Source organism: Lepus europaeus, chromosome 3 (assembly GCF_033115175.1).
Source record: "Lepus europaeus isolate LE1 chromosome 3, mLepTim1.pri, whole genome shotgun sequence".
Lineage (NCBI taxonomy): Eukaryota > Metazoa > Chordata > Mammalia > Lagomorpha > Leporidae > Lepus > Lepus europaeus.
Window position 1 is genome coordinate 80,500,708 of NC_084829.1, and position 26,957 is coordinate 80,527,664.

The following is a 26,957-nucleotide window of genomic DNA, read 5'->3' on the forward strand; positions in this document are numbered from 1 at the left end:
CAAGTTTCAGCAAATTCAAAATATCGAGATCATACCATGGGTATTCTCTGACCACAGTGGAATGAAGCTGATAATCAACAACTCAGGAATCCCCAGATCTTATGCAAATACATGGAGACTGAACAACATGCTCCTGAATGAACAGTGGGTGCAAAAAACAATCAGCAAAGTGAAGAGGTAACCAAGAGAATGGGAGAAAATACTTGCAAACTACACAACTGATAAAGGTATAATAATCAGAATATATAAAGAGATCAAGAAATTCAACAACAACAAAACAAACAATCCAGTTACGAAATGGGCAAAGGACTTGAACAGACATTTTTCAAAAGAAGAAATCCAAATGGCCAGCAGACACATGAAAAAATGTTCAGGGTCACTAGCCATCAGGGAAATGCAAATCAAAAGCACAATGAGGTTTCACCTCACCCCAGATAGTATGGCTCTCATATGGAAATCAACAAACAACAAATGCTGGTGAGGATGTGGGGAAAAAGGTACCCTTACCCATTGTTGGTTGGAATGTAAGCTGGTAAAGCCACTATGGAACAGTATGGAGATACTTCAGAAACTTGGATATATACCTACCATATGACCCAGCCATCCAACTCCAGGGAATCTACCCAAGGGAAATGAAATCAGCATATGACAGAGCTTTCGGTACCTAAATGTTTATTGCAGCTCAATTCACAATAGCAAAGACATGGAATCAACCCAAATGTTTATCAACTGAAGACATGTAATAATGGTGTAAATACTCATCAAAGCATTAACATACACTAAGCATTAAAAGACACTAAGGAAGCTGATAGAAGGTAAATCACATCATAAAGAGCAGCTTAGAGAACAAAAAGAATAATTGTGGGGTAGATCTGAGGAGAGAGGGAGGGAAAGCCAAACAAAAAAGTGAATTTGATAAAATTCCTGCAATAAGCTCAAATTGAAAGAATTAATGCTAGATTTGGCTGGCACCGCAGCTCAATAGGCTAATCCTCTGCCTAGCGGCGCCGGCACACCAGGTTCTAGTCCCGGTCGGGGCACTGGATTCTGTCCCGGTTGCCCCTCTTCCAGGCCAGCTCTCTGCTGTGGCCCAGGAGTGCAGTGGAGGATGGCCCAAGTCCTTGGGCCCTGCACCTGCATGGGAGACCAGGAGAAGCACCTGGCTCCTGGCTTCAGACCAGCGCAGTGTGCCGGCCGCGGTGGCCATTGGAGGGTGAACCAACGGTAAAGGAAGACCTTTCTCCCTGTCTCTCTCTCTCTCTCTCACTGTCCACTCTGCCTGTAAAAAAAAAAAAAATTAATGCTGGATTTAAGGTATGGAGCCATCAAAAGGACTTAAATTGTTTACCTCATTTTCTGTGCCCACATCCAGAATGACAGGCAGACATTCTTGAGGATTCAGCCCTCCACAAGCTGTATATAGAGCCAATTTACCCACAGGGATGCCCATGCCATTACAACCCAGGTCTCCCAAGCCAAGAATACGCTCTCCGTCAGTCACCACAATAGCCTAGAAGAAAAAGAAAAGAGAAAGACCCGTTAATAGATTTTACAAATTCTCAGAAACAATTTGCCTCTATTTCTGAAGTTGATACACATATCAAATATTAAGCTGTTAAAAACTTAACTTGTATATACATGCAAAATATTTTATGATCATTACTGTGGAAGAATGGAGAGAAGAAACAAATTTGATTTTTATACACATTCGAAACATGTAAAAATAAATATATACTTAATGAGGCTATTTTTCAAAAGAAAGGAAAATGTATATAGATTGAAACAACCCAAACAATTTAACTTCCATAAAGAGGTACAAGTGAGAAAAGTAAAGAAAAATGAGCTCAAACTTGGAACCCAAGATAACCTTAGGACACCTTTGAGACTAGTCAAATCCACTTTGAGTACAATTACAAGAGTGCTCCTCGTTAAATTTGACTGGACTAAGGCTATAATTCTGCCTCTAAATGCTCTCTGTTAGTTGATGCATCCTGGCACCAACCTCCTATTTTCCACAATAATTTTAACACATTGTCTTTAACGCCTATAATCACTTGGCATATTTTTCTTTTTTTAAATTTTATTTATTTATTGGCATATTTTTCTACCACCTTTAAAACATGCCCACACAGTGTGCTACTTCTTGCCTGATAATCTTCCACTAGACTTAAGGAATTTTGTTTAGTTATTTCTAATCACTGTGAATATTTATGAAGGGTATGTTTTAATCATATGAAGATTCTATTCTATGTAATGTAATATCATAATTGGAATTAATTTATCTAATATCTTTACTCTGTGAATTATGGCCATTATATGAATTTAAGCAGAACCAATCTCAGAAATACAGGCTATAAGAAATTTCACAAACTGCTACAGTCATCATACCCATGGAACCTTGGAACCTTTTCAGTTATTTGACCCTGGATAAAGCAATGAATTTAAGCTTCTGTTTTTTATTTGTAAAATTAGAATACTCAATGTGCTTTTAAGCATAGCTATATAAAACTAGGAATCAGCTCTGTTTTGCTCACTGCTGTACACCAGAACCTAGCACAGTATTTGGCACATAGTAAACAATGAATATTAATATTAATCAACTGAATAAATCTATGACACCATAAAACAAAATAACTAAATATAAAAAACTTATCACTGTACCTGGAACATTACAAATTCTTTTAAAATGTATAATTAGGGACCAGCACTGGAGCATAGAAGGTAAAGCCACTGCCTGTAGAGCCAGCATCCTGTATGGGTGCCAGTTTGAGTCCTGGCTGCTTCACTTTCGATCCAGCTCTCTTTTATGGTCTGAGAAAGCAGTAGAAGATGGCCCAAGTCCTTGGGCCCTGTACCCACATGGGTGACCCAGAAGAAGCCCCTGGCTTCTGGCTTCAGATCAGCCCAGCTCTGGGTGTTGCAGCCATTTGGGAAGTAAACCAGAGGATGGAAGACCTCTTTCTCTCTGCCTCTGCTTCTCTGGAACTCTGCCTTTCAAATAAATAAATAAATCTTTAAAAGAAGTTATTATTGCTACTATTATTATTATCAGAACTAATGTACAGAACCAACATTTTTAAAAAAAAATTATTTCATTATTTTCATACTATTTGAAAGCCAAAGAGACAGACAGAAAAAGAGAAATATCTTCCATCTCCTGGTTCATTCCCCAGATATTCACAACAGCTGGGGCTGAACCAGGCTGAAGTCAGGATTCCAGAACTCAATCTGGGTATTCCATGTGGATCTCAGGTGTCCAAGTACTTGAGCCATCACTTGTTACCTCCCAAGATGCATTAGAAGGAAGCTGGCTCAGCAGCAGAAAGGGACTCAAACCCAAGTACTCAGATATGGATGCAGGTATCTCAAAGTGGTATCTTAACCAATATACCAAACATCTTCCCCTACAGCCAACATTTTAGAAAGAAAGAAGATTCTAGAGTATATTCAGTCCACCATTCTTACTTCATAGTAAGGAAACTGGATATTATAGAATGAAAATAATTTCCCTAAAGTCATTGGTTAGTATTTAAAAACCATAACTTGGATATGTTAATTCCTAGTACAATGACAATATTATACCATACATTTAAAAGTTATACTTTTTCTTTAATTTCCTTTTCACTTATGCTATACAGCTCTTGAAAATGCACTTAAACGTACCCACAGTTGAGAGGTAAGTGAAAATTATTTGTGTATATTCCACATAGCTCATCTTTGGAATATTTTCCATATCTAATTTCAATGGTTCAGTATGCTATGTTGTTTGAAGAGGAAACCTGATACTACTGTATTAACTTAGCTCCAATTTAAGACAGAAAAATAAACAAATACTACAGATGACTATAATGTTGTTTCTTAAGTTGAAGTCAAGTTTTCAAATGTACATTTAATAAACATGGTTTTATTTGCTGCTTTACTATGAATAGAAGTGCTTATATACATCATTCATATCCATACTTTTGTGAATGTGCTCCCTACACAGGGAAAGTCCAAATGGCCTGGCTATACTTAAATATTTTTATGATATATTTTATAAGAAAAATAACATTGTCATGAAGTTAGATGATACCTGAACAATTTATATGATGCTTTCCAGATTTCAGTGAAGGTAATTAAAACCAAAGAATTGATTGTTGTAAATTTCATAAGTTTCAAGCTTCTATAAAAAGATGTTTAAAATAGCACATAATTTCATTTATTTTGAAAGCATATATATTAAGTAAATACATGCCTGAATTAATTTCATTTCTTCTCATGATATTTAAAAATATTGAAAGGGAGAAAACTCCTTCTAGGAAACCAGCGTCACCTTATTCCAAAACCAGAAAAAGATACAACAAAGAAGGAAAACTATAGACCACTATGTCCTATGAACACTGATGCAAAAATCCTCAACAAAATACTAGAATAGAATAGAATCCAACAACACATCAGAAAGATCTTCACCAGACAAAGTGGGATTCATCCCTAGTATTCAGGGACAGTTTAACATACAGAAATCAATCAATGAGATACATTACATCAACAAACTGAAGAATAAAAATCATATGATTATTTCAACAGATGCAGAAGAAAGCATTTGATAAAATGCAGCATCTTTTCATGATGAAAACATTAAACAAATTAGTTATAGAAGGAATATCCATCAACACAATCAAGGAAATTTATGACAAACTCACAGCCAGCATCTTATTGAATGGAGAAATTTGGAAGCATTTCCACTAAGATCCAGAAGCAGACAAGGATGCCTACTCTCACCATTGCTATTCAATATAGCCCTGGAAGCTTGAGCCAGAGCCTCTAGGCAAGAAAAAAAAAATCAAAGGATATAAATTGGAAAGGAGGAAGTTAAATTACTCCTGTTTGCAGATGACAAGATTCCATACATAGGGGAACCAAAAGGATCCACTAAGAGACTACTGGAACTCATATAGGAGTTTGGCAAAGTGGTAGGATATAAAAGTAACATACAAAAATCAATATAGCCAGTGCCGCAGCTCACTTGGCTAATCCTCCACCTGTGGCACCGGCATCCGGGGTTCTAGTCCCTGTTGGGGTGCCGGATCCTGTCCTGGTTGCTCCTCTTCCAGTTTAGCTCTCTGCTGTGGCCCGGGAAGGCAGTCGAAGATGGCCCAAGTGCTTGGGCCCTGCACCCACATGGGAGACCAGGAGGAAGAACCTGGCTCCTGGCTTCAGATTGGCACAGCACACCAGCCATAGCAGCCATTTGGGGGGTGAACCAACAGAAAAGGAAGACATTCTCTGTCTCTCTGTCTACTCTGCCTGTCAAAAAATTTTTTTTAAAAATCAATAGAATTATATGCAAACTGCATTCTCATGTGATGGCTGAAAAAGAACTTGTAAGATAAGTCCCATTCACAATAGCTACAAAAAATTTAAATATCTTAAATAAATTTAACGAAGTAAGTGAAATTTGTCTACAATGAAAATTACAAAACACTAAAGAAAGAAACAGAAGACACAAAAATGTAAAAAATCATCAATGTTTGTGGATTGAAATAGTATCGTCAAAATGCTTCTATTACTTAAAGTAATTTATAGATTGAATGCAATCTCAAACAAAAAAACAACATAATTCTAAGATGTAGAAAAAATGATGCTAAAATTCATATGTAAACACAAGAGACCCCAAATACCTAAAGCTATCTTAAACAACAAAAACAAAGCTGGAAGCATCACAATATCAGCTTTCAAGACATACTGTAAGGCAGTTATAATCAAAACATCCTGATACTGGCATAAAAACAGAGGTGTAGAACAACTGAACAGAAGAAAACTCCAGAAATCAATCTATGCATCTACAACCAACTAAACTTTGACAAAGGAGCTAAAATCAACCCCTGGAGAAAGGCAGTCACTTCAACAAGTGGTGCTGGGAAAACTGGATCTCTCCATGCAGAAGTATGAAACAAGACCCCTCCTGCCTTACACCTGACACAAAAATCCATTCAAAATGGTTCAAGCATCTAAATCTATAATCTGATACTATCAAATTACTAGAGGAGAACATTGGGGAAACTCTGCAAGACATTGGCATAGACAAGGACTTCTTGGAAAACACCGCAGAAGCACAGGCCATCACAGCCAAAATTGACAAACGGGATTTTATCAAGTTAAGAGGCTCTGCACTACAAAGGAAACACTTAGCAAAGTGAAGAGGGAACAAACAGAATGGGAGAAAATATTTGTAGAGCGTGCAACTGATAAAGGATTAACACCCAGAATCCATAAAGAGCTCAAGAAACTCAACAACTGCAAAATAACAATACAGTTAAGAAATGGGCAAAGGACTTGAACAGCAATTTTTCAAAAGAGGAAACTCAAATGGCCACAGACACATGAAAAAATGCTTGGATTCCTAGCCATCAGGGCAATGCAAATCAAAACCACAAAGAGGTTTCACCTCACGCCAGTTAAATTGGCTCTCATAGAGATGACAAAAAACAGTAAATGCAGGTGAGGATGTGGGGAAAAAGGGACACTAACCCACTGTTGGTGGGAATGCAAACTGGTTAAGCCACTATGGAGGAGCAACTGGGACTATAACCCGGCACCTATATGGGATGCTGGCACCGCAGGCAGAGGATTAACCAAGTGAACCATGGTGCCAGCCTACATTGCCTAGGCACCTTACCCATGCAGGTGCATAACCCACACAAAGGATCTGTGAGCTCCTCACTATGAGCACTGAACTCTGATCCTCTGAAGCCAGACACAGAGGTTGCTCAAAGACCCAGCCACACCCCATCGCACACCCTATAGCTGTCACTAAATTCCAAAGTCCCAAGGCACAGGTTTCCCACAGTCACAGGGAACAGGAGATTCCCCTCTCAGCCCTACAAGCCTCCCATCCACAGAAAGAGTCATTGTGCTTCCGGAGTCAGCTACCTAATCAATAGAGATTGGTTGGTGCTCCACTGTGGGGGTCAAGTCCAGACACCTTAAAAGAATGAAGAGAGGGGAGGGAGCACTTCATGGGTCTAAGTGGGCACCCTTCTCCCCAGTAGTCCTACAGGCCAGACTCAAAGTCAGTGGGGACCACGGATTTATTCCACAATAAAAACTCCCAGTCATGCTTACGTCACAGCAGCCTCTACTTGCCTTCCTCAGATGGTGTTTCCTCCCTGCTGGTTGCCAGGTGCCTTGCTCCAAGAAGATGGAGGCCCCTCCAGTCACCAGTTGCAGGAGTGGCTGGTGGCAGTGCCCTGCTTGCTACTGCGTGATTGTGCTGTCCCCACTGCTCCAAAGTATCTCTCTTCTTGTAGAATTTTCTTTTTTTTTTTAACTTTTATTTAATGAATATAAATTTCCAAAGTACAGCTTAAGGATTACAATGGCTCCTCCCCCATAACTTCCCTCCCACCCACAACCCTCCCCTTTACCGCTCCCTCTCCCCTTCCATTCACATCAAGATTCATTTTCAATTCTCTTTATATACAGAAGATCAATTTAGTATATATTAAGTGAAGATTTCAACAGTTTGCACCCACATAGAAACACAAAGTGAAACATACTGTTTGAGTACTAGTTAAAGCATTAAATCACAATGTACAGCACATTAAGGACAGAGATCCCACATGAGGAGCAGGTGCACAGTGACTCCTGTTGTTGACCCAACAAATTGACACTCTAGTTTATGGCGCCAGTAAGTACCCTAGGCTCTCGTCATGAGTTGCCAAGGCTATGGAAGCCTTCCGAATTTGCCAACTCTGATCATATTTAGACAAGGTCATAGTCAAAGTGGAAGTTCTCTCCTCCCTTCAGAGAAAGGCACCTCCCTCTTTTTTTTTTTAAGGGAAAGGGTTTATTGGGGAACACCCAACAGACTGGAAAGCTGATTCCAGCCAAGACTGGGAGAAAAGTCACTCATCTTTTGTTGGTAGAGGGGTTTGTCTGTAGAGAAATTTTGAACAATTATACAGCATTAAGTGGGGAAGAGGACCATCAGTACACACAGGATGGGAGTAGAGCCATTGGTGGTAGAGTAGAGGTTATGATTACAAAGGAATGAGGCCCAAGTGCGCTAGACAGGGTCTAGAACAAAGGACAGAGTCATTATTAGAGGAGCTAAGAAAGGTGCTGTCTAAGCTACAATTAAGTTTTCTGATTGACAGGCAAATAGAACCTGATAGAAGGGGCTTGATAATAATCTGTTGGGCTTTCAGCCTTGTAAGTTAAGAGGTCCAGACCTATCTACCTCTTCACATGGGGTATATCCTAAGGGAGATGTGAACCTCCTAGGGGAAGGCACTCTGTTGACTTTCATTACTTAGCTGGCCTGGGAGGAGAGCTGGCCAGGTAAAGGCAGGTGGCATCTCTAACAAGAAATTTACAGTTCTGCCTTCAATGTTGCTGACCCTACTTGGCCGTCCCCTCAGCTGCGGTGGTCACTTTGGAAGTTGGGCTGAGTGAAGGGCTTTTCAGCTTAGAGCCAATAAGATCTGTGGCTCTGATCTGGGCATCCTTTGACTCCAGGGCAGGTCCATTTCCAGTGATCCAACTCTTGGCAGAGCTGCCAGGGCTCTTCACAAGCTGACTTCTGCTGAAGGAATTTTCTACTACAAAATTCTCTCTGTCCCTGGGAATGTAATCCTCCCCTTTTCTTCTGTTATCTTCCTGTGGTCAGAATCAGCATGTCTTCCCTATTCATCCACCTTGGACCTCTGACCAGAAACTTCCTATATGAAATAGACAGGGCTGTTCTGAACACATAGACACCCTCCATGTGTCCTGTCTTCACTTTTTCTTCTCCTTTCCCAGGGCCTACACTTCTCTTGCAGCCAACCTGAAAGCTGAATTCTTGCTTTTCCTGCTCTCTAGTAGCCATTCTACATGAATCATCTGCAAATATTATTTACATAACATCATTTTCTTGCTTAATTTGAAACTCTATTTTTTTATTTTTAATATAATCCTTTATTAGGAATAGCATTAACAACTGTCTTAAGCTTTTCATCCCCATTATTAAAAATTATTTGGACTGGTGTCATTGATCACTTTTCCTCATAGCTTATGTCTTTCTTTCTTGGACTTATTTTTGTTTTGGTAACTTCAACCTTGAGTAATTCTCCATACAGAAGAATATCTGAAAGCAATTTTTTTCTGTTCTTGATTTATAATTTTGCTGAGTAGAGAACTGCTCCATTTCCTTTGACAATCTATTGCTAATCTAGGTAATCTTACCCCTACTTGGGAAATTCGCTTTATTGTGAAGTTCCAAATTTTCAATAGGATGTGTCAATGTGTCAGTGTCTGGTTTATTTATTTATTTTTACTAATTCTGCTTGGTATTCAATGGGCCCTTCTGGAAATGAAGGCTAATTTTTTCAGTTTTTAGATTTATAAAATTTTTACTGATTGTTTTACATTTTCTAAACTTAGATCTAGCTTTCATAAGTCTTATTCTCTCTTACTTTCCAAAATCTGGAAGACCTCTCAACTCATTCCTTCTCTGACTTGGAATTCAGTTGAGTCCATTCTGTTATCCTGCAACTAATTGGCTTTGCTTGTTGGTTTGTTCTCCTGACTCTCATCCTCACTCTGCACTTCAGCCTGAACGGGGAGAGAAAGGTCAAGCCATTTGGATTTGCATCCTCAGTTTATGTTTTCTCTTTTATTTGAAGATGCCTTTCTTTAGGATTCCTACCCATAAGGGCTTGGCTAGAGATTGGTCTGGTACAGTGTGACTATAGCTTATCCTCCTCTCTGAACTGCAGGATTCTTGGATCAAGCCTGCATATCTCCCATCTCTTCTCCTACTAGCTGGCCTTCTGTATCTGTGGGTTCCAAGCATTCCCTCTTAACCAATTCTAAGTAAAAACAGAGGATTCCCTCAGAGAACGGCCCCATGGTTTAAAGAGAGACACTCTGTCAAGTTTAAATCACTCTTTTTGAATTATAAGGCATTTTAAAATAATCTTGTCACCTCTTCTTTAATTTGACTACATCACAATACTAGCACTCAGCTTTGGTCAGGCCAACCAGTTTCTTTATTGGCTAAGAACACACCATTTTCTTCCTGAACTTGATACCTACAGTCATATGTTCCATTCTTAGGAAAGTATCTTCTCTCTAATGAGCAAAGGTTATATTTAAGTTCCAACTTTGCTGGAAAAGTTTTCTCCACTTTTCCAGTCTTCTGTGAATGATACTCTCTGTCGAATGATTATGACACAATACCACATAGTTTATATATTATCTACTAATTGATTGTCTTTGTAATACATGTATTTTCACATGTATTTTCAGTATTCCATTATAGCTCAGTATGCTTCAATATTCTATTATAATCAATAGCTTCCATTTATTAAGTTCCTACTATGTCCCAGACACTCTGTTAAGCTTTTTAAATAAACATGGACACGGTTAGGGTCAAGAATATCACTGACAGCCCAATATTGAGAGTCCAAAGGAAAAACACAGGGAGTTAATGAAGTCACATATGCAGAAATTAGCTAGTTGAAGAAACAAGAATAAAAATGACTGTTAATTGACTAGCTGATATTATAGGGATGTTGATTAGAACTCTTTACTCCAGAACTATTTCTTTTATCAACTGGTAGATTCTTAAAATCTTCTCTAAAATTCTGGCCAAAATATAAATACCCTCCTTAGATGCTGACACACTACTTTATTGAACTAGCACATTTCTTAGGTTAGGTCCTACGAAGCATCTAGAACACTCTAGTTATGGAAGAAAAGTACAGGGCAACTATAGATAGGGAAAGTGAAAAAACTGGAAAGACTAGCAATTTAAAAAAAATTTTTTTTATTTTAGAAATTTCCTTCACATGAGCCTTAGAGAGGCAAATTAATCAATTCTAGCCACAAATGTTCAAATAGACAAGATAATTAAAAGAATCACATTTCAGAAGTAATAACTGAAGTGCTTCTGGACTACCAAAAGACAATGAGTTATCCTATCTTAGTTTCAAAAGACATCTTAGAGTGGCTGTGTACCCAACAAAGAAAACAGAGAGCCAAGTACATCTCACCTCCCTCGGACACAGAAGATGGCACAGCACTGTGCTTAAGAGCAGGGCTCTAGGCCGGCGCTGCGGCTCACTAGGCTAATCCTCCGCCTGTGCCGCCGGCACCCCGGGTTCTAGTCCCGGTTGGGGAGCCAGATTCTGTCCCGGTTGCTTCTCTTCCAGTCCAGCTCTCTGCTGTGGCCCGGGAAGGCAGTGGAGGATGGCCCAAGTGCTTGGGCCCTGTACCCGCATGGGAGACCAGGAGGAAGCACCTGGCTCCTGGCTTCAGATCAGCGCAGCATGGCGCGGCGCACTGGCTGCAACACACCGGCTGTAGCGGCCACCTGGAGGGTGAACCAATGGAAAAAGGAAGACCTTTCTCTCTCTCTCTCTCTCTCTCTCTCTCTCTCTCACTGTCTAACTCTGCCTGTCAAAAAAAAAAAAAAAAAAAAAGAGCAGGGCTCTAAGGCTCTGGGGCCTACATGCACCAGCCATGCACTACTGTATAATCCATCTGTGCCTTTCTTCCTTATGAATTTAGCATGATAATCCTAGGAGTTAAGCCATGTAAAGTGCCTCACAGAAAGCTACCAAATGTCAGGTACTATAATTACTTCTATTTTTATTAGCTCACACAGAGAAAATTAAATGCACTCCATAAAGTCATAATGATAAAATAAGTAACTTAATAGATTTGTTTGTCTCCTTGGATTTCACTTACAGGATAATTAAACTCAGCAGATATGATAATGGAGTTTGCTTAGAGAAATTGCAGTGATACTAGATGTTTCACATACATGTATATATATCTATATATAATCATTTATAATGAATAAAGTAATACTAAGAAATTAGATAAAAATAAGGGGTATCAAGATGGCATCAGAATAAAAGTAGTCCATGGTGCAGAATTCAAAGGGATATAAATTAAGTGATATTCACTTGAAAAGCTATTGAACACAACAACTGTCAATATGTTTTAAATGGCTTTAGAGAACAGAAAAGAGAACAAATTTACCATAATGAAGAAACTTGACAACTTACTTTGATGACATCTTCTGGCCATGCATTCAGAATTGAAGCAATATGACCTCGGTCATGGATACTGATAAAAAGGCCTCTGACAGGAAAAAAAAAAAAAGGAGTATTCTTAATTTCCTGCATACCTGACAAACTATCATGAACATTTAAAATGTTTTTTAAAATGTATTGAATATATCTCCATTTTTATCAAACCAGTGAAAATTGCTTCCATAAATAAGTGGTAGGAATCAAATTACCTGAAACAACATATGGACATCCACTTAACAAGGGTGCTTCAAAAAGATAAGTATATTTTGGCACAAAGACCTTTTGAAATTCATACAGATATTTCCCATGAATTTTTTAACTTTCCTTATAAAGACAGCTTTATTATTTTATTAAATATTTTAATTAAAGAAATATTTACTATCTTATACACAGAGAACTTAAATGGCATTCTCAACTCCATTCATAGATGCATTTATAATCTTTCATTAAATAATATACATAAAAGCACTTTGAAAACAACATGTAATATAGGTAAACAGGCATTTCTGACACTGTTACAGAGCCAAGGAAAGAATATGCATTAGAGATTATGTTCTAAGTGCCTTATGTTGAGCAATTCTTTCACACAGAACTTGATTCTTTGATTTGCAGCCTTCGTTCATGCTTGTAATTCTTTTTTAGTGTCAGACTCTCAACTGAAATCTTTAACATTATCTGCCGTACTCCCCCACTACCTAGTTTAACAAGTAACTAAAAATTATGGGGCTATTATTATTGTACAGTGAATTAAGACATTGCTTGAGATACCAGCAACCCATATCTGAGTGTTGGTTCAAGTCCTGGCTGCTCTAATTCTGATCTAGCTTCCTGCTAATGCAGCTGGGAAGGCAGCAGGTGACAACCCAAATGCTTGGGTCCCTATCACCATGCAGGAAATCAAGATGGGGTTCCTAGCTCAAGGCTTCATCCTGGCCAGTATGGGCCACTGCAGCCATTTGGAGGGTGAACCAGCAGACTGTAGGATCTATTTCTGTCTCTCACTATTAATTGACTTTCAAATGAATAAATAAATATTTTTTTAGCTTAAAATATTTGGGTGGATTCAAGATGGCCATACAAAGAAGTCCAGTGTTTGCCTCCTCCTCATCCACAGGAAGAGCACCAGAGGTAGTAGGAGAGAAGCAGGAACACAGAGGGACATGCAAAACAGCTCGAGCAACTTAGAGGAGAAAGAGGAACAAGATCCCAGGGCCAGGGGATTTCCTGTCATCAGGGAAAGGGTGTAAAGGAGACTGCAGGCAGAGCTCACCTGCCCAGAGCTCACCTGCGCAGACCTCCCACTTGGCCGACCCTCTCCAGACAGGAATTCTGCTGTCATAGACCAGCAGCTTAGTGAGGAGTGTTCCTTCAAAAACTTGGAGTTCTGGGACGTTGGAGGGAAACCTACAAGGTTCCCTCCCTCACCCCTCAGGGACTGCAGCAAGTAGGTGCCATCTTGAGAGGAGGAACCACCCATAAGCAGTTCTTATCATCTTTCCAGGGTCCCTGGAGACATTTCTGCATTCTAGCATGGCAGTGTGAGCCCCATGGATCCACCTGGGACCAACAGGGCAGCAGCAGCCCCAGAACCCAGGCCCACCCAGCACTCTGTGCAATGACAGACGATGGGAGCAAGGTAGCTGAGGCACCCCCAGTAGTCTGGAAATAAGGAGGCCTGCGCAGGTGGAACTAAGTATCCTCTTTTCCACTGCCTCCGCTCCTCCAACAACTTCAAAAATCACAGGTTTCTGCTGGGTCCCCATGCCCCCACCCAGTAAGACTGCAGAGACTCAGAGCTCCCCGTACACTGAGGACAGATCTCACAGTGAGGTCAGGGGACACATTACAGAGTGAGTTGTTGCTCTGGTCAGTGTGTACACCTGGGTGGGGTAAAGCACGTTAGCACTATAAGTTCACTCTAAGCTATGAACAGCTAGTTCACCCTGGCTAGAGAAAATCTGGGATTTCAAACATCGCATCTCCCCACTGACTGTAGCCAGAAGTGCTCCACCATGCCCAATCTTGGGTGACACTCTGAACTTTTGCCCCACATACAAATGGTGGCCTCAGCTCCCTGGCCCCACCAAGCACATACCCCTGGAGCTCAAGTGTAAGCCTTCAGTGCTCCACCAAGCCCCAGAAACATATCTCCAGAAACACAGCCTTCAACCAAAAAATATTTTTAAAAACTACCATCCAGAAGTGATAGAAACAACAGATACAACATTTAGCATGGAAACACAAAAAACATGAACAATGAAGGCAATATGATTCCCCAAAAGGAACACAATAACATGCTAATATTTAAACTGTGAAGACAAGGAGATTGACAAAATAGCAGAAAAAATTTCAGAAGAATGATTGTAAGGTTACTAAAAAAATACAGAAATACAGTTAAATGAAATAAGGAAATCAGTATATGACATAGATGATCAATTTAGCAAAGAGACAGAGATATTGAAAAAGAACCAAATATCAGAAATGAAGTATTTAATAAATCAAATTAAAAACACAGCTGAAAGCATTAACAACAAACTTGATGAAACAGAATAAAGAATATCTGATCTAGAAGATAGGCCTTTTAAATACCTCAAGACAAAAAAAAGAATAAAAAATTAGAAAGGATGGAAACACTGTTCAGGATCCATAGTATACCATCAAATGATCAAATATAAGTGTGAGGAGTTCCTAAAGAAAGGAAAAAAAAAGAATGGCTTAGAAAACCTATTCAATGAAATGACAGCAGAAAATTTCTCCAATTTGGAGAAAGACATGGACATCCAAATTCAGAAAGCACACAGAACCCCCAACAGACATGATCAGAAAAGATTTTCACCATGACACATTAGAGTCAAACTTTCAAAAGTAAAACAGAGAATATTCTATGATTTGCAAGAGAAAACACCAGGTTACATATTAAAGGAACTCCCATTAGATTGAGAACTGATTTCTCAATAGTAACCCTATGTATAAGGAGAGAATGGAGAGATACAGTCCAAGTTCTAAAAGAACTACCGGCATGGGAGTGTAGAGGGGTAGGCTGCCACATGTGATGCTGGCATCCCATATGGGAAACTGGTTTGTGTTTTGGCTGCTCCACTTCTGATACAGTTCCCTGCTATTGCACCTGGGAAAGCAGTGGAAGATGGTCCAACTGCATAGGCTCCTTCATTCACGTGGGAGACCCAGATGGAATTCTAGGCTCCTGGCTTCAGTCTGGCCCAGCCCTGACCATGGCAGCCATTTGCAGAATGAACCCACAGAAGGAAGATGTCTCTGTCTCTTTCTCTCTATATAACTCTGCTTTTCAAATGAATAAATAAATATAGATTTTTTAAACTTTTGTTTAGTAAATATAAATTTCCAAAGTACAGTTTACAGATTACAATGGCTTTTCCCCCCTATAACTTCCCTCCCACCCGCACCCCTCCCATCTCCCACTCCCTCTCCCTCTCCCATTCCGTTCACATCAAGATTCATTTACAATTATCTTTATATACAGAAGATCGATTTAGTATATATTAAGCAAAGATTTCATCAGTTTGCACACACACAGAACATAAAGTATAAAATACTGTTTCAGTACTAGTTATAGCATTACTTCACATTGGACAACACATTAAGGACAGAGATCCCACATGAGGAGTAAGTACCAGTGACTCCTGTTGATGACTTAACAATTTGACACTCTTGTTTATGGCATCAGTAATCTCCCTAGGCTCTAGTCATGAGTTGCCACGGCTATGGAAGCCTCTTGAGTTGACCGACTTCAATCTTATTTAGACAAGGTCATAGTCAAAGTGGAAGTTCTCTCCTCCCTTCAGAGAAAGGTACCTCCTTCTTTGATGGCCTGTTCTTTCTACTGGGATCTCACTCACAGAGATCTTTCATTTAGGTCCTCTTTTATTTTTGTCAGAGTGTCTTGGCTTTCCATGCCTAAAATACTCTCCTGGGCTCTTCAGCCAGATCCGAATGCCTTAAGGGCTGATTCTGAGGCCACAGTGCTGTTTAGGACATCTGCCATTCTATGAGTATGCTGTTAGAAATGTGCCAGGGGATTCCAATACAATCCCATCAAGGTTGCATGTACCAATGCCATCTCACTAGTCCAAGTGATCAATTTCAGTTCACAATTGATCACACTGATAGGTCTAAGAGTCAAAGGGGTCACACAAACAAGTCTAGTGTCTGCTAATACTAACTGATAGAATAAAAAAGGGAGAGAATGATCCAACATGGGAAGCGGGATATACAATAAATATTTTTTTTAAAAAAAAGAACAAACCCGTCAACCCATAATACTTAATCCAGCAAAGTTCTCATTCATATATGAAAGTGAAATACAGATCTTCCAAGACAAGCAAAAATTGAAAGAATTTTTCACCACCCAGCCAGCCTTACAAATGATAATTAAGGACTTAACTATATACAGAAACAGAGAAAGACAATCAGAATCATGAAAGAATATGAAGGAAGTAAATTTCTTAGTGAGAGAACTAAAGAGATTGAAAACTGCCAAGACAAGGGCTGTTCAAGGTCACTGCTTCTCAAAGTGTTAATTTCACTTCTGCCAACTGCCTTTTAGGTGCTCCATGGTATACATATCCCATAATTTCTTCATCCAGTCTTCAGTTGATGGGCATTTGGGTTAATTCCATATCTTAGCTATTGTGAATTGAGCTACAATAAACATGTGGGTACAGATAACACTTTTATATATTCTGACTCCATTTCCCTTGGGTAAATTCCCAGGTATGAGATGGCTAGATCATATGGTAGGTCTATATTCAGATTTCTGAGGTATCTTCATACTGTCTCCCATAGTGGCTTTACCAGTTTACATTCTCACCAGTGTATTAGGGTACCTTTCCCCCTGCATGCTCACCAGTATTTGTTTGTTGATTTCTGTATAAAAGCCACTCTAATGGGGGTGAGGAGAAACATTGTAGTTTTGATTTGCATTTCTCTGATGGCTAGTGATCCTGAGCATGTTTTCCTATGTCTTTCGGCCATTTCCTCTTTTTCATGTGTCTGTTGGATTTCTTATTTTGAAAAATGTCTTTTTAAGTCTTTTGCCCATTTCTACACTGGGTTGTTTGTTTTGTTGTTGTGGAGATTCTTGATCTCTTTATATATTCCTGTGTTTTTTTTTTCTCCCCCCCCCCGCAACCCTCCCCTTTCCCACTTGCTCTCCCCTTCCATTCACATCAAGATTCATTTTCAATTCTCTTTTATATATTCTTGTTATTAATCCTTTATCAGTTGTATGGTTTGCAAATAATTTCTCCCATTCTGTCAGTTGCCTCTTCACTTTGCTGAGCTTTTCTTTTGCAGTGCAGAAGCTTCTCAATTTGATATAATCCCATTTGTCAATTTGGGCTTTGACTGCCTGTGCCTCTGGGGTCTTTTCCAAGAACTCTTTGCCTGTGTCAATGTCTTGCAGGGTTTCCCAACATTCTCTAATAATTTGATGGTATCAGGTCATAGATTTAGCATTTTGATCCATTTTGTGTGGATTTTTGTGTAAGGTGTAAGGTAGGAGTCTTGCTTTATACTTTGAATATGGAGATCCAGTTTTCCCAGCATCATTTGTTAAAGAGATTACCTCTGCTCCAGGGACTGATTTTAGCTCCTTTGTCAAAGATAAGTTGGTTGTAGATGCATGGATTGATTTCTGGAGTTTCTCTTCTGTTCAGTTGGTCTACACATCTATTTTTATGCCAGCACCAGCCTGTTTTGATTGTAACTGTCCTACAGTATGTCTTGAAATCTGCTATTGTGATGCATCCAGCTTTGTTCTTGTTGTTTTAGACTGCTTTAGCTATTCGGGGTCTCCTGTGTCTCCCTATGAATTTAAGCATTATCTTTTCTACATTTGATAATTATGTTGTTGGCATTTTGATTGAGATCAAGGCTATCTCCTCATTTGTGCTCGGGACCTTATCCCATTTTAGCTTTTCCAAGGCTTCACTCTGCAACTGTCCATCTCTAAGATCCACCATGCTTTTCCTACTGAATCAGCCTTGATTGGCATAAAAACCTGCCCTATTATTCATATTTTTTAAAAATTGGATTTTACTCCCTATTCTCCTCTCCTCGGCAGTAAAATTCCTCAAAAGACTTACATATTCCCATTGATTCTTTACTTCCCATTCTCTCTTCAACCCATCAGTGAGGTTTTCTCCATCATCTCTCCACAGAAAGCTCCTATGAAGCCACTGATGATTCATATCCAAAAAGCAAAAGTCAGACCTCAAGTCTCCACTTGATGTTTCAACTATTTGACGTTGTTGACTTTGCCCCTTCTGGAAACACTTTATTTCCTAGGCCCTATACTAGACATTTCTTGAGTTTCCTCCTAACCACTACCTTGACCTTCTCAGCTTCATTTTGCTACCTCTTCCTCCTCTACTAGCCTTAGTAAAGTTCTACTATTCCAGGCATCTATACTCAAAATCAGTCTCATGGCTTGAAATACACATGTTCACAGTAACAACTCTCAAACCTCTGCTCTTCAAACTGGATCTCTCCCTTGATTTCTAGACTGTAGACCTAACTACTTGGTTACTCCTTGTCATCCAGGCTTCAACTCAAACGTGAGTTCCTCAGGCTTTCTCTGATAACAGTAGGTAAAGTATCTCCAAACACTACATTTTCTATTGTCTTCATAATATTCACAAGTATTGGAGATTGTTTTTTATTTGTTCATAGATTTACTGTTTTTCTGTTTCCTGACACTATTTCCTAGGATACAAATACATATAAGTGATAAGCTTCTTAAGTACAGAAACTCTCCTATTTTGCTGACAGTTAAAACTCCAATGCCTGCAAGTGGACAGTCATGTGAGATATATCCCACACTTGTATGTGCTGACTTCAGTGCTAAAAAAAATTAAGGATTTTATATGATAACAAATTTTAAAAACAGTGAAAATCTTAAATGAATACAGGTTTACATAATAATAAGTAAATAAAACTTGGGATAGTTAAGTGCTACAGAGAGATTAATAATGATTTTCTGACTCAAGAATATTAATTTACTGAGTTGATACCAAATTATATCCTTTACTGGTTTTCTTGCCCTTTCATATAAATTTCTTTTGTTTCTCCAAAATTATTATAAGCTCTTTATGTTATATATTTCATTTGAATTCCTATCATAGCCAACTTGACCCTATGCAATCAGCAGGATCTGAATAACTAATTATAAAATTAAAGTAGTTTTGGACTTTTAAAAGGAGTGATTAATGGCTTATCTAAGGTGATCTTAGCAATGTAATATTAAATAATATTTCTTGGTAACTATTGTCGGTTAGCCAAGATTTTCCCATTGGTAACATTGGTCTCAGGAATTAGCACAGGAGTAGCAGTTTGGTACAGCAGTTAAGTCTGTACTTGAACAACCACAACCCATATCAGAGTGTCTCATTCAATCCTGGATACTCTGTTTCCAATCTAGCTCCCCATTAATGAGCATCTTCTGAGGCAGTAGATGATAGTTCAAGTATCTGGGTCTCTGTCACCCACATGGAAAAACTGATTTGAGTTCTGGCTTCCCGATTTCTTCCTGGCTCAGCTCTGGCTGTCTCAATCTCCTTCTCACTATTTTTGTCTCTACCTCTATGACTTTCAAATAAAATGAAAATCAATCAATCAATCAATAAATGTTAAATGAGGAACAATGAATGATATTAATATATTATATAATGATATTAATATAAATGAAATATCAAAGTTTATTATACATAGATCTGAGGCTCTGCTTCAGTGGAAGAGTCATTTGATCACCTGTAATCTCTTGTGCTGAGTAGAGATTCATTCATGGAAAAGATACTTAGATACAGCTAAACAAAAGATAGAACTTTAACTATTTCACCAAAATAAGCACTCTCAAAGAGCTGTGTGTAATACTTCCTGGAATGTCTCTATGATTAGAAATCTAATTGAGGCTGGCGCTGCGGCTCAATAGGCTAATCCTCTGCCTTGCGGCGCCGGCACACCAGGTTCTAGTCCTGGTTGGGGCGCTGGATTCTGTCCCGGTTGCCCCTCTTCCAGGCCAGCCCTCTGCTATGGGCCCAGGAGTGCAGTGGAGGATGGCCCAAGTCCTTGGGCCCTGCACACGCATGGGAGACCAGGAGAAGCACCTGGCTCCTGCCTTCAGATCAGTGCGATGCGCCGGCTGCAGTGCGCCGGCCACGGCAGCCATTGGAGGGTAAACCAACAGCAAAAAGGAAGACCTTTCTCCCTGTCTCTCTCTCTCACTGTCCACTCTGCCTGTCAAAAAAAAAAAAACAAAGAAATCTAATTGAGAATCTAAAAATATTTTGGCACAGAAATGATGTTTTCTGGTATAGAGTTGGTATAAAACATTAATTATATTCACAATAAAGTTCTTTATCAATGACATTTTTAAATGAGTGGAATTACATAAACATAATTTCACTGTCCCTCTTCTTGTTGATCAATTTATTTAAAATATTTAATTTTTATTCAAAGTATGTTAAACATGTCAGTTAAAAGCACTCATACTTTTGTATCTATTCCATGCTAGAACTGAGAACATTTTGACATGTGGATTGCTTTCACATATATAGTACAAACCTTTCTCATAACCTCTAACTTTTTATATATATTCTACTTTCAAAACAGATTTGGAATATGAGATAATATCCTTCATTCTTCATATTATCTGTTATCTCAGATAAAACCATTAATAAAGTTTGGTTCATATAAAAATATAATTTATTTTAGAATGTCTTAACTTTCTATTGTAATTAGACTTATGTTCTCTTTTGGAAATGAGTCTAAAATGTTGTTCCTGGCCCAGTGAAGGAAGAAACTACTTTGTAATTTTCTTTAATAATTCTCTCTTCCATTGCAAAATTGACTTTGCTGAATTTACTCTTGAATTTATTTTTAAAATAAGCAAGTTATACCTCAGATAGTTTTTTACAGAATGTGAGTATGCATTAATGAGACCTGGAAGTGAACCCAAAGTTGATTTACATCAATAGGTCTGGATTGATGAGAAAAAAAGGATTAAAGAAAGCTACATTCAAGTAATAAGTAGGTCTAAAGATCAGGAAATATGAAGAATTAAGATGCAGATTTATGAGTCATAGACCTAGAGTTGAAAAGAATAGAAGAAATCCCTATGGGAGCAAGACAAGAAGACCAAGGGGAAAGTATTACAAATTACCACCACATTAAAAAAATGAGATGATTAAGAAGTGTCCTCAGAAGTCATCTAACAGGTAAAGATAATGAATGTTTCTGAAGCCAAGGACAGTTAAAAGAGGAAAATGTTAAGGCATGGATGATTATGATCATATCTTACAGTATAATCTTTTAAAGTACATTAATCCTTTAAAGTATATTACAAGGATATATTTCTCCCTGAACTAGCTGACTTAACTAGCAACATGTTGCCCTATCACTACCAAATAGCTTAGTCATTTCCTAAAAACAAAAATATTCTCCTATGTGATCAAACTAGAAAGTTAATATTGACTTAATCTAATCACTAGATGTCATTCACTTTTCATGAATTGTCCCATTAATATCTTCCATAATAAAAGAGAATAGTTCAAAATCCTATGTAGCATTTAGTTGTCGTATCTCTTTATTCCCCCTTAATCTGGAACACTTCTTCAATATGTCCTTGATTTTTATGAGCTTACTATTTTTTAATTACAAGTCAGCATTTTTATAAATGTCCCTAAATTTGAATCTGTATGGTGTTTCCTCATGATTGGATTCAGATTATACATCTTTGTAAGAATATCACGTAAGTCATATTGTTTTCTCACTGTTTACTATCCCTGATCCATCTCTCATTATTACTGATGTTCATCTTGACCACTTGACTAAAGTGTTGTTTTCCAGACTTCTTCCCTGAAAGCCACTCATTCTTCCTTTTGTAACTTACCTCTATTTTATAGAATTCTTAAAAATTCTAGAAATATATTGTTTCTTCATCTAACTTTCAATTTATTCATTTATTTATTTGTATCAGTATGGACTCATAGTTTTTTTCTTTCAGTCAGTCTTTAATCTGTTTCAAATACAATTTATTTGATGCCCAAACAGTCCCAGGTGTGGACAGTGAAGAGCCCCTTCAAGCTCCTATGGCCTTTTGTTGCATTCCCATTTTCTTTCAGAACTTCCTTATATTTTGGTACAAGTACCAAGTTCATTTTTTCCTTACACTGCTGTAGTCCTGGAGTCAACAAGTTCTCTAAGGAGTTCTGATTCCTTTTGGTGGAGAATGTTATTTAGATCTGAGTGCCTGGTGTGCCTACTGTTACCATGGTTTTACTGCTTCCAGGTCAACCCAATGGACACAGCTAGAGAATATATGTAAGATACACACTTGATCCACATCTGTGTGCATGTGTGCATACACATATACCTATTTATTTCTATATCAACCTAGATATTAAAAACCAAAAATTCACAACAATACCTCTAGCAAGCTTCATTCTTGTTCTCTTCAGTTTCCACACTTTCCTACGGTGAGAAATCTAGCTTCCTTTATGCTTAACATATTTACTTATTTGGTCAATCCTCCTGTATGAAACCAGTCTCCTGTCCCTAAGCGGACATCCACTCATCTCATTTGGACTCTAATATCTGAAGTAGGCAGTCCTCCTACTTGAAAGTACTCCGTATTTCACTAGGTCTCCGACACCCGGCACTGGACCACCCTACCATATGGATCCTTTCCTCACTTCATTTTTCTCTCACATCCAGAGCCCAGATGTCCTCCTGTGAGGGTGTTCTTAAACCTGCACTGGCTTTACATTTCATGCTGGGTCCCCAACCTTTTCAATCTGAGAATGAAGAAAAACAATGCAGAGAGGGGCACAATCTGACTATGGCTGCTACCTCTGAGGAACATGGAAACACTGGTGCTGCATGTATGAAATGAAGCCATCATTATCACTGCTGTTGCCAGAATGCCAACCTAGAACATATATGCACACATTAAAGATTTTATCCCAGATGCCTGCATCCCATATTAGAGTACCTGGGCTAGATTCCCAACTCAAGTTCCTGACTCCAGCTTCCTGTTAATGCAGACTCTGGAGGCAGCAGTGATGACCCAAGTGATTGGGTTCCTGACAAACACATATGTGAGACAGGTTATGAGTTGGCTCCCAGTTTTGGCCTAGCCATTTGAGGACATCCGGGGTGTCAATCAGTGGAAAGGAGTGTTTTCTATATCTCTCTTTTTCTCTCTCTCTCTCTCACTCATTCACTTTGTCTCTCTGTCTCTCAATTTTTCTAAAATGTATTTATTTGAGAGGCAAAGTTACACACACAGAGAGAGACAGAGAGACAGAGACATCTTCCATCCGCTGGTTCACTCCCCAAATGGTCATAATAGCCTGGGCTTGCCTGGCCAAAGTCAAGAGCACAGAGCTTCATCTGGGTCTCCCACATTGGTGCAGGGGTCCAATCACTTGGGCCATCTTCTGCTGCTTTCCCAGGCTCATTAGCAGAGACATGGATTGGAAGTGGAGCAGCCAGTACTTGAACTGGGATACGGGATGCTGACACTGCAGGTGGAGGCTTACCTTCTATGTCACAGCGCTGTCTCCTCCAGGAACTATTTGAAGTCTTGTACTTCTACTATTACTACAATTTGGCCTCATTAATGTTTATCTTTCAATACCTGCTTTAATTTTTCCTCCAAATTATCAATGTATCCTACTGAACTTCCTTTTTATTCAACTAGATTTTATCCATTCTGCCAACAATCCTTAACTCCCTTGCCTGTTTCTCTCACCATCATACCCTTCTGAAAATCTCCAAATATAAATCAGTCCATCTTCCTTCTCTTTTCTTCAATCCTTATTTCATAGTAAACCTTGCAGAAAGCACTCAATAAGGTTTTAGGTCCATTTAAAAAAGTCACAGCCTCTATAATGTCAGATAGGTCTTCACAACTCAACATGATTTCCTTAAATACCTACTAATGGCTGTTCTTAAATTCTCCATGAGAGCTACTTTCTATTTCCCCATTCCTCACTCCCACTCATCTGCACTCTCATTAGATAAACACTTTGGGGATTAATGCAAAGAAAAAAATCAGGACTTTCAGCTTCTAGCTATTCAACTTCCTTACATCTGTGCCCATTCTTTGCCTTATTACAGTATTAGTGAATAGAAGGTCAATAGCTCTATTCTCTAGTCTACCCAGATACTGCCACTCTCTGCTATTCCTCAGCCTTCTTCAGGCTCCCTTGCTCCTGCTTACCACTTAAATCAAGGGTGGGGAACCTTTTATTCTGCCAAGAGCCATTTGGATATTTATATCATCATCTGTAGGCCACACAAAACCATGAACTTAAAAATTGGCCTGCTTCAGATTTATTGAATTTCAAGTCCCACCTGCAGTTGCCTTGCCAGGCCCAGAATAAACGATTTCACAGGCCGGATGTTGCCCACCCCTGCAAATGTTGGCATTCTTCAGGCTTAAATGTTTAACACATCTCTTTTATTTTAATGAACAATAAAGGTCTAGGGACGCCTTGATCTGCTCTCACTCTGAAACTCATTTTCAAAGTCCACTCTGTCTCAGCTTCTGATACATCTGCCCATTTGGTTTTTATATCTCATTTTTTGGTTCCACCCTTGCTTTTGGCATCTGATCAACAAATTCAGCCTGACAAAGAACCCGTTTCCAAGTCCGGGTGATCTTCTAAGGATTCATTTCGGCATCCCTCCAAAACCTCCAGTTTCTCTTTACTGCTAGGATAGCTCCTAATTCATTATCAGAGGCAGTTCAAGTGTTATTTCCTCTTGGAAATATTTTCTGAGCAACATTTTCAAAATGAGTTTGGAATATCTCTGTAATTACATGGAACCTTGCCACTTTTCTCTACTGTAACATTATCATGCTGTCATACATTATTTCACTTTCTTATGTGCCTATCTTACTAGATTACAAACTCTAAAAGTAGGGACTTTTGTTTTTCTTACAGGAAGAAAAGGAGAAAAGAAGGTAGAAAGAGAGAAAAATAGGTCAGATTTGACTGGAACACTAGCCAGCCCAATAAAGGGTAAAGCACTATGGCAAAAATTCAAGGATGGAGAACATTCAGGAGCTATATGATCAATGGGTACACTTTTGGGGGCCTTCTGAAAATGACAGCACTCAAAAAGAATCTATTAAAACTGGAGGATGAGCAAGTTCCCAGAAGAATCCAAGAACCATAGCCAATGCCAGGTTCCAGTACTTGGAGCATAAGGGAGTCAAGAGACCAACAACTTGAGGTCTTAGCGGTAACACTGGGACATAGTGAACTGACTGACAGTTGCAGAGCTTCCAGATCTTCCAGATCTGAGAAAGAACCACAAATTACAAGATCACATAACCTTTGGAAGAAGGATAACTGAGGTAGTTTAAGTGCTTTAGACTTCAGTCTGGTTTAATTTAGAAATAAAAAATGTGGCACCAGTCTATGGGGAGGAACCTAGTAGAAGAAGCAGGAGACAACAGAAGGTAGCATTCCTGCCACTGAATACAAATTTTATTATAGAAGTAAAATATTCTTAAAAAATTGAGACCAGAAGAAAAATATAGATTTCTTATTTCTCTGGTTATCTACCACAAAGGTAAGTTTCCTTTATTATCACATAACTTCCCAATATAAACTAGCATGACCAATATTTTTCTATCTGTAACTATAGGATTTTTCTCTGCATGATAATTCTATAAATTTGCTTTGCTTTAAAGCAGATATCATGGAGCCAATACTATGGTGTAGCAGGTAAAAGTCATCACTTGTGACACCAGCATCCCCTGTGGGTACTGGTTTGTGTCGCACTGCTCCAACTTCGATACAGCTCCCTGCTAAAGATCTGAGAAAAACCAGTGGAAGATGGCCCAAGTGCTTGGGCCCCTGTCACCCACATGGGGGACCTGGATGAAGCTACTGGCTCCAGGTTCAGCTTGGCTTAGACTTGCTCACTGGAGCCACAAGAAATTGAATTCTGTCAATAAGAAGAATGAACTAGAAAGGAATTTTCCTGCAAGACTTCAGATAACTCAGTTCAGCTGACACCTTTATTTTGGCATTGAAATACCTGGACAGAAATTCCAATCACACTACACTGGACTTCAGGACCACAGTAGTATGAGTAAAAAATGAATTTATGAAGCTGCTCAATTTGTGTTAATTTGTTACACAGCAACAGAGAACTAATACAAATAACGTATATATAAAAAGTGAATTCAGATACTCCATCATTTATCATATATTCATATTTATCTTACTATAGGCATGAAAAACTGAACACTCATCTGCTGGTTCACGTCCCAGATACCTGCAATGGAGAGGCTCTAGAGAGGATCAAGGCGGAAGCCAGGAGCCAGGAATTCCATCCATGTCTCCCACGTGGGTGGCTGGGATACAATTATGTGAGCTATCACCTATTGCCACCAAGGGTTTGCATTAGCAAGAAGCTGGAGTTAGGAGCCAAAGGCAGATATTGAACTCAGGCACTCAGATGTGAAATTTGGATGTCTTAATCACTAGGCCAAATAGCCTCACTTCACAAATTTTTGATGTACTCTCCCACATAGCATGGTAATATCTTAGAAATATGTGAGAAAATAAGAATACATAGACAGATAAATGAACCATACATTTTAAAAATCTCCCTTTCACATCTTAATTTAATAATAACAATATCAGTATAATTTAATACTTATCTTATCTAATCTTATATATTTTATTTTATTTCAGGCCATTGATGAGAAATAATTTCCTTGAAGAGGAAGTAAGGGTAATTGAAGTGAAGCTGGAGGGAAAGGAGAACTTCAATGTTATCACTAACATTTTATTTTTCAATATTGTTATATTTATTTGAAAGGCAGAATGA

The 26,957-nt window shown here is 38.8% G+C and overlaps 1 protein-coding gene across 1 annotated transcript in view; it reads right to left on the reverse strand.

Moving 5' to 3' along the window:
- Positions 1-26,957, reverse strand: part of ME1 (malic enzyme 1) — a 239,696-nt gene that overhangs the window by 140,951 nt on the left and 71,788 nt on the right. Inside the window, exons 4-5 of the mRNA XM_062186425.1 lie at positions 12,039-12,114; positions 1,349-1,510 (exon numbers count right to left, since the gene is read on the reverse strand). Coding sequence (XP_062042409.1) covers positions 1,349-1,510; positions 12,039-12,114 — 238 coding nt within the window. The remainder of the gene's footprint in view (positions 1-1,348; positions 1,511-12,038; positions 12,115-26,957) is intronic.